The sequence below is a fragment of the Mangifera indica genome, chromosome 5, assembly GCF_011075055.1.
Source record: "Mangifera indica cultivar Alphonso chromosome 5, CATAS_Mindica_2.1, whole genome shotgun sequence".
Taxonomy (NCBI): domain Eukaryota; kingdom Viridiplantae; phylum Streptophyta; class Magnoliopsida; order Sapindales; family Anacardiaceae; genus Mangifera; species Mangifera indica.
In genome coordinates this window covers 11,301,674-11,314,995 of record NC_058141.1, presented here as the reverse complement: position 1 = coordinate 11,314,995, position 13,322 = coordinate 11,301,674, and the positions used below count along the sequence as shown (strand labels likewise).

General features: G+C 31.2%; 1 protein-coding gene and 1 long non-coding RNA gene across 2 annotated transcripts; both read right to left on the bottom strand.

Annotated features, from left to right (window-relative positions):
* Positions 1-1,285: 1,285 nt before the first annotated feature.
* Positions 1,286-2,132, bottom strand: LOC123216974. Its single transcript, XR_006502384.1, has 2 exons — positions 2,020-2,132; positions 1,286-1,689 (listed from the first exon to the last, which is right to left on the bottom strand). It is a non-coding gene; the product is annotated as an uncharacterized LOC123216974 (long non-coding RNA).
* Positions 2,133-5,796: 3,664 nt separating this feature from the next.
* Positions 5,797-12,906, bottom strand: LOC123216973 (serine/threonine-protein phosphatase 2A 65 kDa regulatory subunit A beta isoform). The gene is made up of 13 exons (XM_044637690.1): positions 12,739-12,906; positions 12,058-12,506; positions 11,278-11,524; positions 10,482-10,594; positions 9,836-9,915; positions 9,306-9,447; positions 9,070-9,150; positions 8,694-8,798; positions 7,452-7,634; positions 6,953-7,045; positions 6,554-6,693; positions 6,404-6,470; positions 5,797-6,295 (listed from the first exon to the last, which is right to left on the bottom strand). The coding sequence occupies exons 2-13, from the start codon at positions 12,448-12,450 to the stop codon at positions 6,176-6,178; spliced, it is 1,764 nt and encodes a 587-aa protein (XP_044493625.1). The 5' UTR covers positions 12,451-12,506; positions 12,739-12,906; the 3' UTR covers positions 5,797-6,175.
* Positions 12,907-13,322: the final 416 nt, after the last annotated feature.

Here is a 13,322-nt window from a genome sequence, read left to right as displayed (position 1 = left end):
TTTTATTTTTAATTTAAAATTATTTAATCATAGTATATATATATATATATATATATATATATATATATATATATATATATATATATATATATATATATATATATAATTTTTACAGGACTCTAGAGCCTTTATATAATGATAGAGATTACAGATGACAAATTCTGTATTATTTTGAAGGTGCATTTGTCAACTGTACTAAGTTTCAGCCAATTTTAACCACTCTGAGCGTATTGATCCAATTACTTAAAATTTGTGCCTTCATTAATTAGTACCCTCTCTTTAAAAATTTAAAAACAAATCACTTCTTCAAGGCATTTAATCTAGCCTAACCTAATCCATCGGTGAACGAATTCAATTTCGAAATAAAGTTTGGGGTAAGTTTGATTGACTCAACTTCATTTAAAAAATTATATTTTAATCTTTTGAAATTTAAATTATCAAATTTAATCACAAATTTTATATATTTATTATTTTTATTTAAAATATAAAAATAAAATTTTATAAATATAAAGACAAAGAAGACGTAAAAGTATAAGACTTTTGATGGTCGTCTTCATCCAAGATAAAGATACTTTGATAAAGATGACTTAATTTTTATTGGAGAAAATAAGTTTTATCGGTATTTAGAATGTGATCATTAGAGATAGTTAAGTCAAGAGGGAGTCAATGCAGTCGGAAACAGTGAAGTTTGTTGTCTTTAGTGAGGATTTGTAAGCCTTAAAGAGGAAATATTGATTTTTTAAACTTTCGATAGAAGAAAAAACATGAGATTTTTAAATTAAAAGAGATAAAAATAATAAAATTTTAGTTTTTAAAATTTTTTTTGTTAAATGATGATTTTACTCTTAACCTTAACTAAGATTTTAAATTGATGGATTAGACTTTTGATTTTTCAAATCTCGTAATTGTGATTTTAAAAAATTATTGTTTCTTGCTATTAAATGAACAGATTTATTTGCCTTTTTCCGTCAGGATATATTTGGTTATACTAAATATATAATTGATAAAATTTTTATTAAAAAGCTTTCTGGTCCCAATAGTTTTGTCTTACTATAAACTTATATGTATAATTTATATGTATAAATAAAAATATGTTATAATAATATATTATTATTTATATATAAAATTATACGTAAAAATTATACAAATAATATTACGTTTTATCTTATATTGTATAGTGTTCCCAACAGGCCTATAAAATTGAGATGCTATCATCTGACTGATCCTCCGTTGAAAAGCGCAAGCGAACCGTTCGAAGAGATGCTCATCAAGATAAGATAAACACTGGAGAAAAATCAATAAGTATCCTGTAATTTCTTTTGTTGAAAACAGGAAGCAAAAAGCGTATAAACATACATATTATCTTAATTTGTTATCGTCTCCATCATTTTTTAACGTATGGAGTTTAAGGCATGTTATCCTTCACGATCAGAACGGCATTGTAACAAAAGCACCACAGACGTCGATGGAGACTCGTGGTTGTAGCCAAACAAATGCAGTGGCATGGGAATGTTATCAGCACTCCATCTTTGGAGCAAAATGGAAAAAATTGCACTCCCAATGCTGATGACCATGAAGGTCCAAGGTCGAGGTCATTTAGAACCTCGTTGCCATTGGACTTATTTGTTGAGAGTGGCTCACAGGCTCTTGCTCAAATGAGTGTTCCATTTGAAGATTCAGGGTCTTTCCCTGCAAATTCAGGCATACGCATTCCAGATTAATCAATATAAAACTTCTTATTCTCGTCCATTATCATGCATGTTAGAACTTGCCCATCAAAAATATATATACACATCAAATATATATATATATATAAAACCCTTATGATTTTTTATGTACAGCTTGAGCATGCATGATGATGGATGAGTTAGAACGAGTTCTAGCGATTACCTGATCGGTTTTTTCAAGTACATATATATATATATATATATATATATATATATATAACCCTTATGATTTTTTATATACAGCTTGAGCATGCATGATGATTGATGAGTTAGAACGAGTTCTAGCGATTACCTGATCGGTTTTATCAAGAAAACTGTTTGTTTTCTTTTCTCCTTCTCCTTCATCTGCTTTAGCTTCTTTTGTTTTCATATATATGATAGAAAAAATACTAGTTAAGAATCTGAATGAATAAACCTAAAGCTATGTTGAAGGTATTTATAAGTAGTAGAATGAACAAATTATTTGGTGGTTGGAGGAATCATGGAGGGAGCTACCAGTCTGGTAATTAGAATACGCCTCAACCCCCAAACGCATCTACTCAATGAAAATCAAATTTTTAATTAGAAGGCCAAAAGGCTTATTCCCACTTAATGTCTAGTATACCCCTAAACTCCACTCCACTCGATAAGTTTCAAAAATCAAATATTCATCCGTTAGCCATTAAAATTAACAAAATCTATTAGTTTGTGAAGGGTATAATTATCATTTAATATTTAATATTAAAAAATAAAATTTCATCTCTTTTTCTACTCTAAATTTTAAAAATTAATAATTTTCTCTCGTCTCAAAGTTTTGAAAACTTTATTCTTCCCATCGAAGATTTATTTTTTTTCTATCTTCTCCAATGACCTTCCTCATTGTTACTCGACTTTGGCTTCCCACCCATCTACTTCTTCAAGGCTCTCTTCTCCTTCCAATGCTCTCCTTGAAGAATGACAATTGAAGAATCATCAAATCGAAGCATGGGTCCTTGTGCGCTTCATCGACCCATGTTTTGATTCGATGATGGCCGCCATCGTTTGTCTTTGTCTACTCTAAAGCTATGCAGGTTCGTCCATCTTCACCTAGGCTCTCATGATTCAATAGTCGGAGAGACGAATTGGTTGGATTTGTGAGATGAAGCAGAAGATGAATTGATCGGATTCGTCTTCTCACGAATCGTCTTTATTGATTCGTCTCTCTGATGGAGAGAGAGAGCACCAAGACATTTATCGTTGGTCTCGAACAAGGTGGCTAGAGCAATTTTGTCACTAGAAAATGTGTTGTATTTTTTAGTTAACTTTAATAGAGTAAAAAATGAAGTTTTCAAAACTTAGGATCGAGAGAAAATTATTAGTTTTTTAAATTTATGAAAGAAAAAAAATGAAATTTTATATTTTAATATTAAATATTGAATAACAATTATACTATTCTCATTAACATATTTTGTTAATTTTTATAGTCGATAAATAGATATTTTGTTAATTTTTATAATTGACGAGCATGCATTTGAAATTTTAAACAGGCGAGAGTTTGAAAATGTTCTAACCCTTAGGTGGGAATAAGTCTTGTGGGCATAAGTCTTTCGGCCTATTTAACAATGTATATTGTGGCTGCGCTCAGTCAAGAAGATAAACTGTGTGAGAGAAAGGGGAGGTGGATTTGCTAGAAAAAGAAAGAGAAGAGGAGTACCGACAAATAGTTTATTTTTACTTTTTAAATTATAATTAATATTTAAATTAAATAAATAAAATTACGTAAATACATTTTTTTAATTAAAGTTAACTGAAAAAATTGGAAAAAAAAGGTAACAATTTGTGGTTTGGAATAATTAGCAAACTATATGGGGTTTCTTAAATTTAAGACAAATCTAAAGAGAGGTTAAAACATTAGCCCTTCAAAACTATATATATATATATATATATATATATATATATATATATATATATATATATATATATATATATATATATATCTATATATATATATGTTTCTTAAATTTAAAACCATGAAGTAGGATTGGAGATGAAAACTTATATGATGCCTATGGAACATCAAATGTAGCTTGTTATTTTCATCAATTCGAAACATGGCTAAATTTTGATGATTTAAAATAAATTTTTACGTGTATCATAAGCTCTTAAGATTGAGATATCGTCTAACGATGGTAGTGTGGTAATATGTTTCTTCGATTTATATAATTCCGATGTGATAGTGAAAATTATATATTATGTATAGATTCATCTATCTGTTAAAAGAATAATTAATTATAATTCTGCAAATATAAATTAATTTTCATATACAAATTGATATATTTAATATTTTTTATCCTTAATCTTTCTTTATTTGAATAATACGTATAAAATTACTAGTATCTGATATTCAAAGTATATCCCATTTTCTGCTGGGAACTCTTGTCTTAAACTATTGCGTCGGTTACTAAATGGAACAAGTGCAACCACCGTCATATGCCCAATGGAACAAGCTTCACGTTTTTTAAATGGAAAGGCAGCTGCACTTACCCTTTTTATTATTATTATTATTATTATTTTTTCTCTCTTTTTTTCATTTGAAATTTAATGAAACGATGTATACAGTATATCAAATTAATATACAAATATTATATCATTACATAATTAGATAATTTTTAATTAAAAATAAAATAATATTTAATTATTATATATTATTTGTGTATCCATTTTAAATATTCACATGTATACACATAAAATTGCTCTTTGAAATTTGCTTTGGTTGCAAGTAAAACCAAATGATTTAAATAAAGTCAAAGGATTTATTCCCACCCGTATTCATTAAATATTAAAAATTCAAATATCTATCAATAAAATGCTAAAATTAACTAAATTAATCAACTTTATTCATTTTCCCCTTAGGTTGGCTAAATATATTTTTAAAAAAATTATCATTTTTTCTTTATTTAATTTAAAAATATAAAAATTTTCTTATCTAAAGTTTAAAAAGTGTTCATTTTTTTATAAAATTTTTTTCTCCCCCTTTCTAACCATCAGCGTTCTATCTCTCTTTAGTCTCTCGCATCACCCTTCCCCACATTCCTCGCTGTTGATGAAGATAAAATCATATTTGTCTCAAACAAAAATGACAAATCATTCTCTTCAGCAATAGTGGATGTAAGGAAAGGTGATAGGAGACCCTAAAGGGAGAGAGAACACTGACAGCCAAAGAGTAGATGTTGAAAAAGAAAGGAGAAAAGAAAAAAAATTTATAGAGAAAAATGTAATATTTCAAAATTAGTTTTCTAAACTTACAAGAAAAATTATTAATTTTTTAAACATATAGAAAAATTAATATATTATCAGTTTAAATGATAATTTCTTTTTAAATTTAATTAGTTATATTAATTTTAACAATACACAGATGGGTGCTAAAGATTTCAATACTTAACTAATACTAATTTACGAATGCAACAAACTTTAGGTGGGAATAAATCCTTTGGCTTTAAATAAATTATAGATAATGACTAAATATTGTCAAATTATCATTATCATTATATAATTACATGTGTGATTATTTTATTTTACATAGGAGTATATTATTGTTATGTACACAAACAATAACGTATCATCATATAATTAGACACTTGAAAATTAAAAACAAAACATTTAATTACATAATAACGTATTATCATTTATACACATAATATTATTATTTTACATAGATATTAACTTACTTATATGCATCAAAAGTTTTCAGTAACATAATATCTTCTTAAGCAAATATAAATTAATAAAATTGTACCTGAGAAATATTTTTATTCTTATTTCTGTTTATATTTTAAGACTCAAACTCAAACCATATCAGATTTTCTGACACACTACATTTAATAATACCATACATACTTATTTTAAACACATAAATAGATATATATTTATATATATTATTATATAATTAGATGTTATTTTATTTTTAATTTAAAATCATCTAATAATATAATAACATATATCAAATATACATCAAAAGACAGAAATCACCTTGTATTTAAGGTTGAAACAAGAACTGATTTCTAAATCACTATAAAATGTAGTCATGTTTCACTGTCCCGTAATCCTCAAATTCAGAAATAAAAAAGCTTTAATAAATGATATCTTCTGTACAGAAGTATAAGGCAAAATCGGTGATTCAACATCCAGTACAGCAACCCCAGGAAATCTCCTTGTGAAAAATTAAAAAACAAACAAAAAATAAAAGAGAAATACAAAATGATCTTCAAGGCCAATATGGAATGTTTCTCAAACACTAGAGCACTTAAGTTCAGTAGCCAAAATATGGTTTAACATATTAATCAGAAGATACAACCGACTACCACTCAAAACCATTTGGAAAGACGAAAGGACTAACCTGAACATCAGAAAATAATAGCACCTCCAGCGAAAAGGTCTTCATTACAAGTGTAAGTTAAGAGATGAATTGATTTTACAGAAACTGATCATGCCTAGCTAGACATCATCACATGGTCGATCGACTGTAGGGCTTGATTGGCAAAGAAACGGACATCAACATCTGGATCCTCACTAAGCTCAACCAAGCTTGGACGGATTGTCTTTTCCACCACCTATTACAATAATTAAAACCAGGTGATGAAAAAAGACATGACAATGAAATTATTCATAAATAATCTAAATGAAGGAAAAAAAATATAGGCACTGTAAGAAATACTTACAGACTGGTCAACAATTGGAATGAGAGACTGCAACACCTTTGCAACATTGAACTTTATGTTGGGTACCCTGTGAAAGTGATTCAGTTCAAGAATCAGAAAACTATAATAGATCATTGATGTTTGATCAGCAGGTTTCACAAGTCTAGATACCTGTCTTTTGATGCATGGATGACCACTGGCAACAATTTATTACAAGTAATTTCTGATCCCATAACAGGGGCTACCAGAGAGACAGCACGCAAAATGGTCATCCGATACAAATAGTGGGGATTGCTAATCATGTCCAACACCTGCCAAGATGACTAGTCAAGTTCCACTTTTGGCAGTAGATAAAATTGAAAAAAAAAAAAAACAATGAAGAAAGAAAATGATGACTCCAAAAAAAAGGAAAAAAAAAAAAAAAGAAAGCTATCTAGTAGGGGTTGTGAACAAAAATATTTTCTAAATTGATTTCAGATGAATTTCAATTTTCAAACGTTAAGGATCTCCACATTTTTTAGTGAAAATGTTTGTGGTTAGTCAGCAGCAGTTCAAAATCATTACACAAACCTGAGGAATTATGTGCTGCATTGCCCACTCTGGACCAAATTCTTCAGCAAGGCGCTTCAAATTGTTAGCAGCAGCATCACGGATAGAATAAACCTGCAGCAAATACACAAGTGAAATAGTTGCCAGAAACGCAATCAATGCCCTTTTTTTGGGGAAAAGGATTACACACTAAGTAGCAGGTAGCTTTAATATTAATATTCAAGAAGGAATTTCTTTGTAATTTTGCAATTCTGAATGTGATACCAAATGCAACTAGTAGTAAGAATCATCAAATTCAGTAGTGAGAAAATTTATTTCCATTGGGATTACTAAAATGATGCCAATATAACAGATTCTAGTTAATTCAATTCTCTGCCCCAATTATTCAAGAACAGATCCCAAAAGCTGAACAGAAACATATACATGAAACAGAGAAAAGTTGGTATGAGAACAAAAGTACAAATAAGGAAAACTGTCCATAATGTAAACACAAAGATGGGAAGATATAGAAAATACAAACCTTATCCTGTAACCACTGCATGCAAAGAGCACCAAGTTTATCATCAAAAAAACCTACACCCAACTGGCTGGCCAATAAAGGTATATACTCTATTATTGCAAGACGAACCCTCCAATGTCTATCCTCAGCAAGTTCAACAATTGCAGGTAGTAAGGATTGAGACAATAGATCAATTCCAATAACCTGCAAGGATTTTAAGATTCAACATGACCAATGAGGAAAGTAGAACACTCATAGTAAGGTTACAATTGCAGGTAGTGATCAATTCCAGTAACCTGCAGGGATGTTAAGATTCAACATGACCACAGAGGAAAGTAGAACACTCATAGTAAGGTTAAAGGTGCAATTTGCCGATAGCATGAGAAATTTGTGGTATAACTTTAAAGAGTAATCCAAAAGAGTAAACCACATAGTTGCTGTGAAAACCCATTCCTTTGGATATTAGAAAGAAGCAGTGAATGTTAAGGATGTTTGTTTACCTATGTCCTACAAGTATAATTTTAACAAAAGTGGAATTACAAATTAAGAAAAGGGGGAAAAATAAATTAAACTGCAGGTTGACTAGACGCATTATCTGAATTATCCACCAACTGCACATCCGCATATCCCCTGATATCCACTTAAATTTTTGAAAAACATAAAAATAAAGAAATCTTAAACTCATGCACAGGAGGTAGGTTATTGTGAGCTAACCAGCATGCCACAATCATAATCACTCCTATTTCTAAATAAGTTGTCTAAGGAGTCGCTTGGGAAGCACCTTTGTTAGGACTGCATGCAGTTTTGGGAGGCAACAGGAAGGCTATTCTGTTATGGAATTGTACCACCATGACAATCTTTTGGTTTTATGGATGGAAAAAAATTGGACATTTTGTAAAGTTGAAGGGAGGAGGCATATTTTTTGTGGGACACAAGTGAAATTTTTGGCTTCTCTATGGGTGTCTACTTCTGCTGAATTTTAACAGGTCCTTTTTTTAAAAAAAAAAAAATTTCAAAACACACAAAAAATTTAAAAAAAGTGAGAGAGTATATTATCATGCTATTAACAAATGCTTCAAGTGCACTTCTAACTACTAAATTCCCTATCATATTCTATGTTACACAAAAGTTCTCATACCATACCATACCATAACATCGTATAATTCTCAGCTGTTTGATATATAGCAATTTTTCAATCAAGAACCAGAGAAATAAAGAGGCAAATTAATAAATAGGAGTGAAACCTTCAAAGATGATACAAACCTGGTTCACTTGATCAAGCTTGCTGATAATATTAAGTCTCACATCAGGAAATTCATCCTTCAAAAGAGAGAGAAATATCGGAAGAAGTTGCTCAATTGTCGCATCCTACACAAACCATCAAAATTAACTAAAAGGTTAAGTGGATGCAAATTACACTGATATGCATTTACAAGGTAGAAATATGGCCCCAGAAATCCAGAGCCACTTCTACCTTAACAGAGGCTAATTCATTTGTTATCAACAAAATGCTTCCCAACTAGAACTAACTGAATTTGCAAAATGACATACACCAACATGCATGAAATTAAACATTGAAAATTTCACCTAAACTTCCTACCAAAGGATAAGTGGAAATACACTATATGATATTTTATACCTTTCCTAGAACGGGGGCCATCCCCATTATTACAGAAGCCAGAGCAGAGCGGACATGCTGGGAAGAATCTGATGACAAATCCTGCCAAAGGTTATTGCAAATATTTAGATAGCTGATATCGGATGAAAAAAAGGTTAATAATCAGTTTCTAAGGCATCCCCAGACATTGTTTGGGAAGGAACATCAACTTTCACAAAAAATAATAATAATAATAATAATACATAAATGATCATCACCTTCACACAAGGAAGAATGTGTTGAATTGCCAGTTCTGGGTTTAGAATCCGGCAAAACTTAGTTACTTTGCCAGCAGCTGCTATACGTACTTCAGCTTCATTATCTCGAAGTAATCGCACGTATGCAGGGACCAAGTCCGTCCTAAAACAAACATAATGAATTCAAAACTTTTTTTCTTTTTGCACTGAAACAAAGATGTGTATATATATATAGCAAGTCATCCATAAAAAGCAAAAAAATAAATCAATAAACCAAAAACAAACATCAATCAACCAATTAAATATGAGACATGCCTCTCTGTGTGTGCGTGTATAGTGATTATGAAAACAAGAATACATACCTAGTTGTAAAAAGAATGCAGCCCCAAAGGACTATCTACCAATTAAATATCTAGGATAATAAAATATGAGACATGGTGATTATGAAAACAAGAATAATATATTAAACAGCATAAATATAATTGATACAGCTATAAAAATAATGCTAACTTACTAAGGCAAATAATGGTTTCTCCAAATTAGATATATACCTAGTTGGCTCAGGCCCCACAGCTTCACAAAGTTCATATAATTGATTTGCAACCATGTAGCGCACACGCCAAGACTTGTCCTGTACAGAAGCCATAAACATAAGAGCACTGATTCAGCAAAAGACATCACATTCTGGGTCCTTATAACCATCATACAACACTTTTCCAGACGCATCAAGCATACAAATCACACCAATAGCTTCAGAAGGAAATATATCATGAATTTTGAAATAAATAACACTAATAATTCATGCTAGAATGTATCCAACAAAAATTCATGATAATCCTATATTTGTCAACAACAAAACTATAAAGAAATACACTCTAATCATCAGGTAATGGACAGAGAGACTGTTCTAACTTGATCCAATACCTTTTCCACACTTGTAATTCTATTGCAAATATCTCAACTAGCATCCTAAACAACCAAAATGAATAAGTGGGTGGTTATAACCACACAATCATACATTTCAACATGTCATAAGAAAGATTATATTAGGTGAAGTAGAATACCTTTTTTCAAGAAATTGTGTTCTACACCAGTCACTACTCAAATGATGCACAACAAGTCAAAAGAACATCAGACAGTGAATGAGCATTGAATCAGACACTCAACTAGGAAACAAGAACCAGTACACTATTGTACCTGAGAGAAATTTACTATAACAGGGAGAATATGTGCAACACAATCCTGAGGCTCCAACAATTTTCCAAGAGCTGCACAACCCTCAACAGCCAATAGTCGTACAGCATCTTGATCTGCAATATACAGAAATACAATCTCAGAATGGGATCTTGCACATGATTACAATCTTTAAAATATAACACAAAACTAGATCACTAAAAGCTGATCCAAGGGTCTACATGGAGATCCTCTGAAGAAAGATGCAACTATCTGTTCAAACACAAATAATATCACAAGGACTTCAATAGATGCCATAATTTTATACTTAAAAACAGCATTAAAAAAGCTTTCAATTAGATGAGTAACCAACTGGCATAACACCAAGGGATCCTGGCTTAATCTAACCTTACATAACCTTTGAATATTGTGAAACAGTTTTATGTTGCCAAACCATCATATATGCTGCATCTTAAAAGTAAGGTTGATTTTCTTCAGACAAGTAAACCACCTGAACCAGATTATAATTTAATACTAGATCAAGGTGATTATATTGATGCTCACAATGATCAGAAAGATTCTCACAAACAGTCTCTAACATTGTCTATCCACCCATTGGATCAAACACATTCATTTTATTCACCTCCAAAATAACTCATGGTCCTGTGTTAGATGTGACAAATATGTTTAGTCACCAAAGCATTTGGAGCCTCTCGTAAAATTCTTAGCCCACTTACATAAAGTGACTGATACTCCATAAAGCAATTGAAAAAGATAGACAATATGCTCTACAATCAAACTTGTAGTAGATGATAGTTACCATCCTGTGTAAGATCCTCAAATATTGACATGATGTCAGTCTTCAAATGAGCAGGTTCAACAGTTGCAGCAAATTTCCCTAGATTTGATGCAGCAGATCTCCTAACCATGGGCATGTCATCTTGGCACAACTGGGTATATATTGACCGCAACTCTGTCTTCAAGATATCTGGGGCACTAGGGTAGGCAATGTGGAACAGCCCACAAGCAGATACTCGAGCTGTAAACCATTCACCAGCTGCTAGCCTCTGAGATAAGAAGTGAACCATGTAGTGCAAAAAAACAAAGGAAAGTTAGAAGGAATTAACACACAAGAACAAGCATGCAAATAATTGCACTCTAAATAATGGAATTTCCTCTATGCAGCTAATGCAATATTAAAAAATTAGAAAAAACTCTTTGACACAGATCCTTGTAAAATGCAAAAACTTTGCTGGTTAGTCCAAATGTGCAACAATTGAATTCCCTATTAATCTATTTCTTTAAATGAATGACACCATCCCTAAGATGACAGCTCAAGAATGTGCGGTGATAACTGATAACACAAGCATATCACTGAGGGATTATGAAAGCTGAAAGAGCGTTCAAAACCTCAAGGTACAGAGTTTTTCCTAGATATCTGAAGCACAAACTGTCTCCCAAACTGAGAACAAAGTGACTGATTTAAAGACAATGAAGACATACTTGCAAGCAGCAGCAATCGTTGCTCTTAAACACAGAAGAACAGAAGAATAAACTACCAACTTACCCAACAAAACATAAAGGAGCAGCAATATCTAACCTTAACCAGAGGAATAAACCAGTCAACCAAGTCACTCTCCCTCATCTGCGACCCAATCCTACACAGAGACTCCACAGCTTTGTCCCTCACACAGGTCTCCTCGACAGAGCAAAGTGTCTCCAAAGGCGGAAGCAAAACATGGGCATGTTCAACTCCACCAACATATGGAATAAACACCCCCAACTCTTCTGCCATTGCGAGAAGCACCTCATCGTCGTCATCATTGTTTTCACTCAAAAAGGGAATTAATTCCTTCCTTGTCCGCTCCTCCCCAAGAGCACGTGCAATTGTTGACAATCTACGGATCGAGTTCAACCTAAGCTGGATGTCATCATTTTTCAGTTCATCTATGAGGACAGCTATTGGGTATAGTGGTTCATCAACCATAGACATTATGTTTCAAATCTTTTTCACGAATTTCTTACAACCGCTTATCGTCACAGAAGCACCTGCAAATAACCCTAATTAATCACAAAAAATAAAAAACCAGATTAACCAAGTAAATATAAATTTATCCAAATACAGTGCCAATGGGAGTAAGAACTTGAAATCCAATGACAACCATTTCAAACAATAGATCCAAAATTTTCTGATTTAATATCTTCGTACAGATTTTTAGCAATAAAAGCGGTTCTCAAAATAAAGTCGCATCAAACCAAAACTTCGAGATCTGGGACAAACCCTAAAATTCAACTCCAGAAACTGCGGAAACTGTTGAGAAATTAAAGCGGCAGTACGACGATTTCAAATCCTAAGATCCGAAGCCGTGTTTGGTTGCAGAGAGAATGAGTGAAAATGAAGAAGAAACTAAATATTCAGTTTTCTTAAATGATGATGATAATACAGTAAATATAAAATGTGTATATATATATATATCAAAGGCTTATGCCTACCCAAAGTATCTTTTATCTATTTTCGTATTTTAATTTTAAAAATTTTATTTATCAAATTATAATATTAAAAACAAATTTTATTTTTTATTTTTTATTTTAAAATTTTAAAATTTAACAATTTTTTTAATTTAAATTTTAAAAAATAATATTTCTTCTTTAGAGTTTAGTTTTTAATTCTTGATGACATCTTCGATGCCGTTCTTGATAACCTCTCTCTCCTAATATTTTTTGTTTTGAGGATGTTTCTCTCAATATATCTCTCTCCTCAGGCTGATTATTCAAATTTGAAAGATAAAAATGAGGGATTTTGTCTTTGTCTAAGAAGACAATTATCTTCTTAAAAGTTGTCTTTTTCTAAAAAAATGACATTTT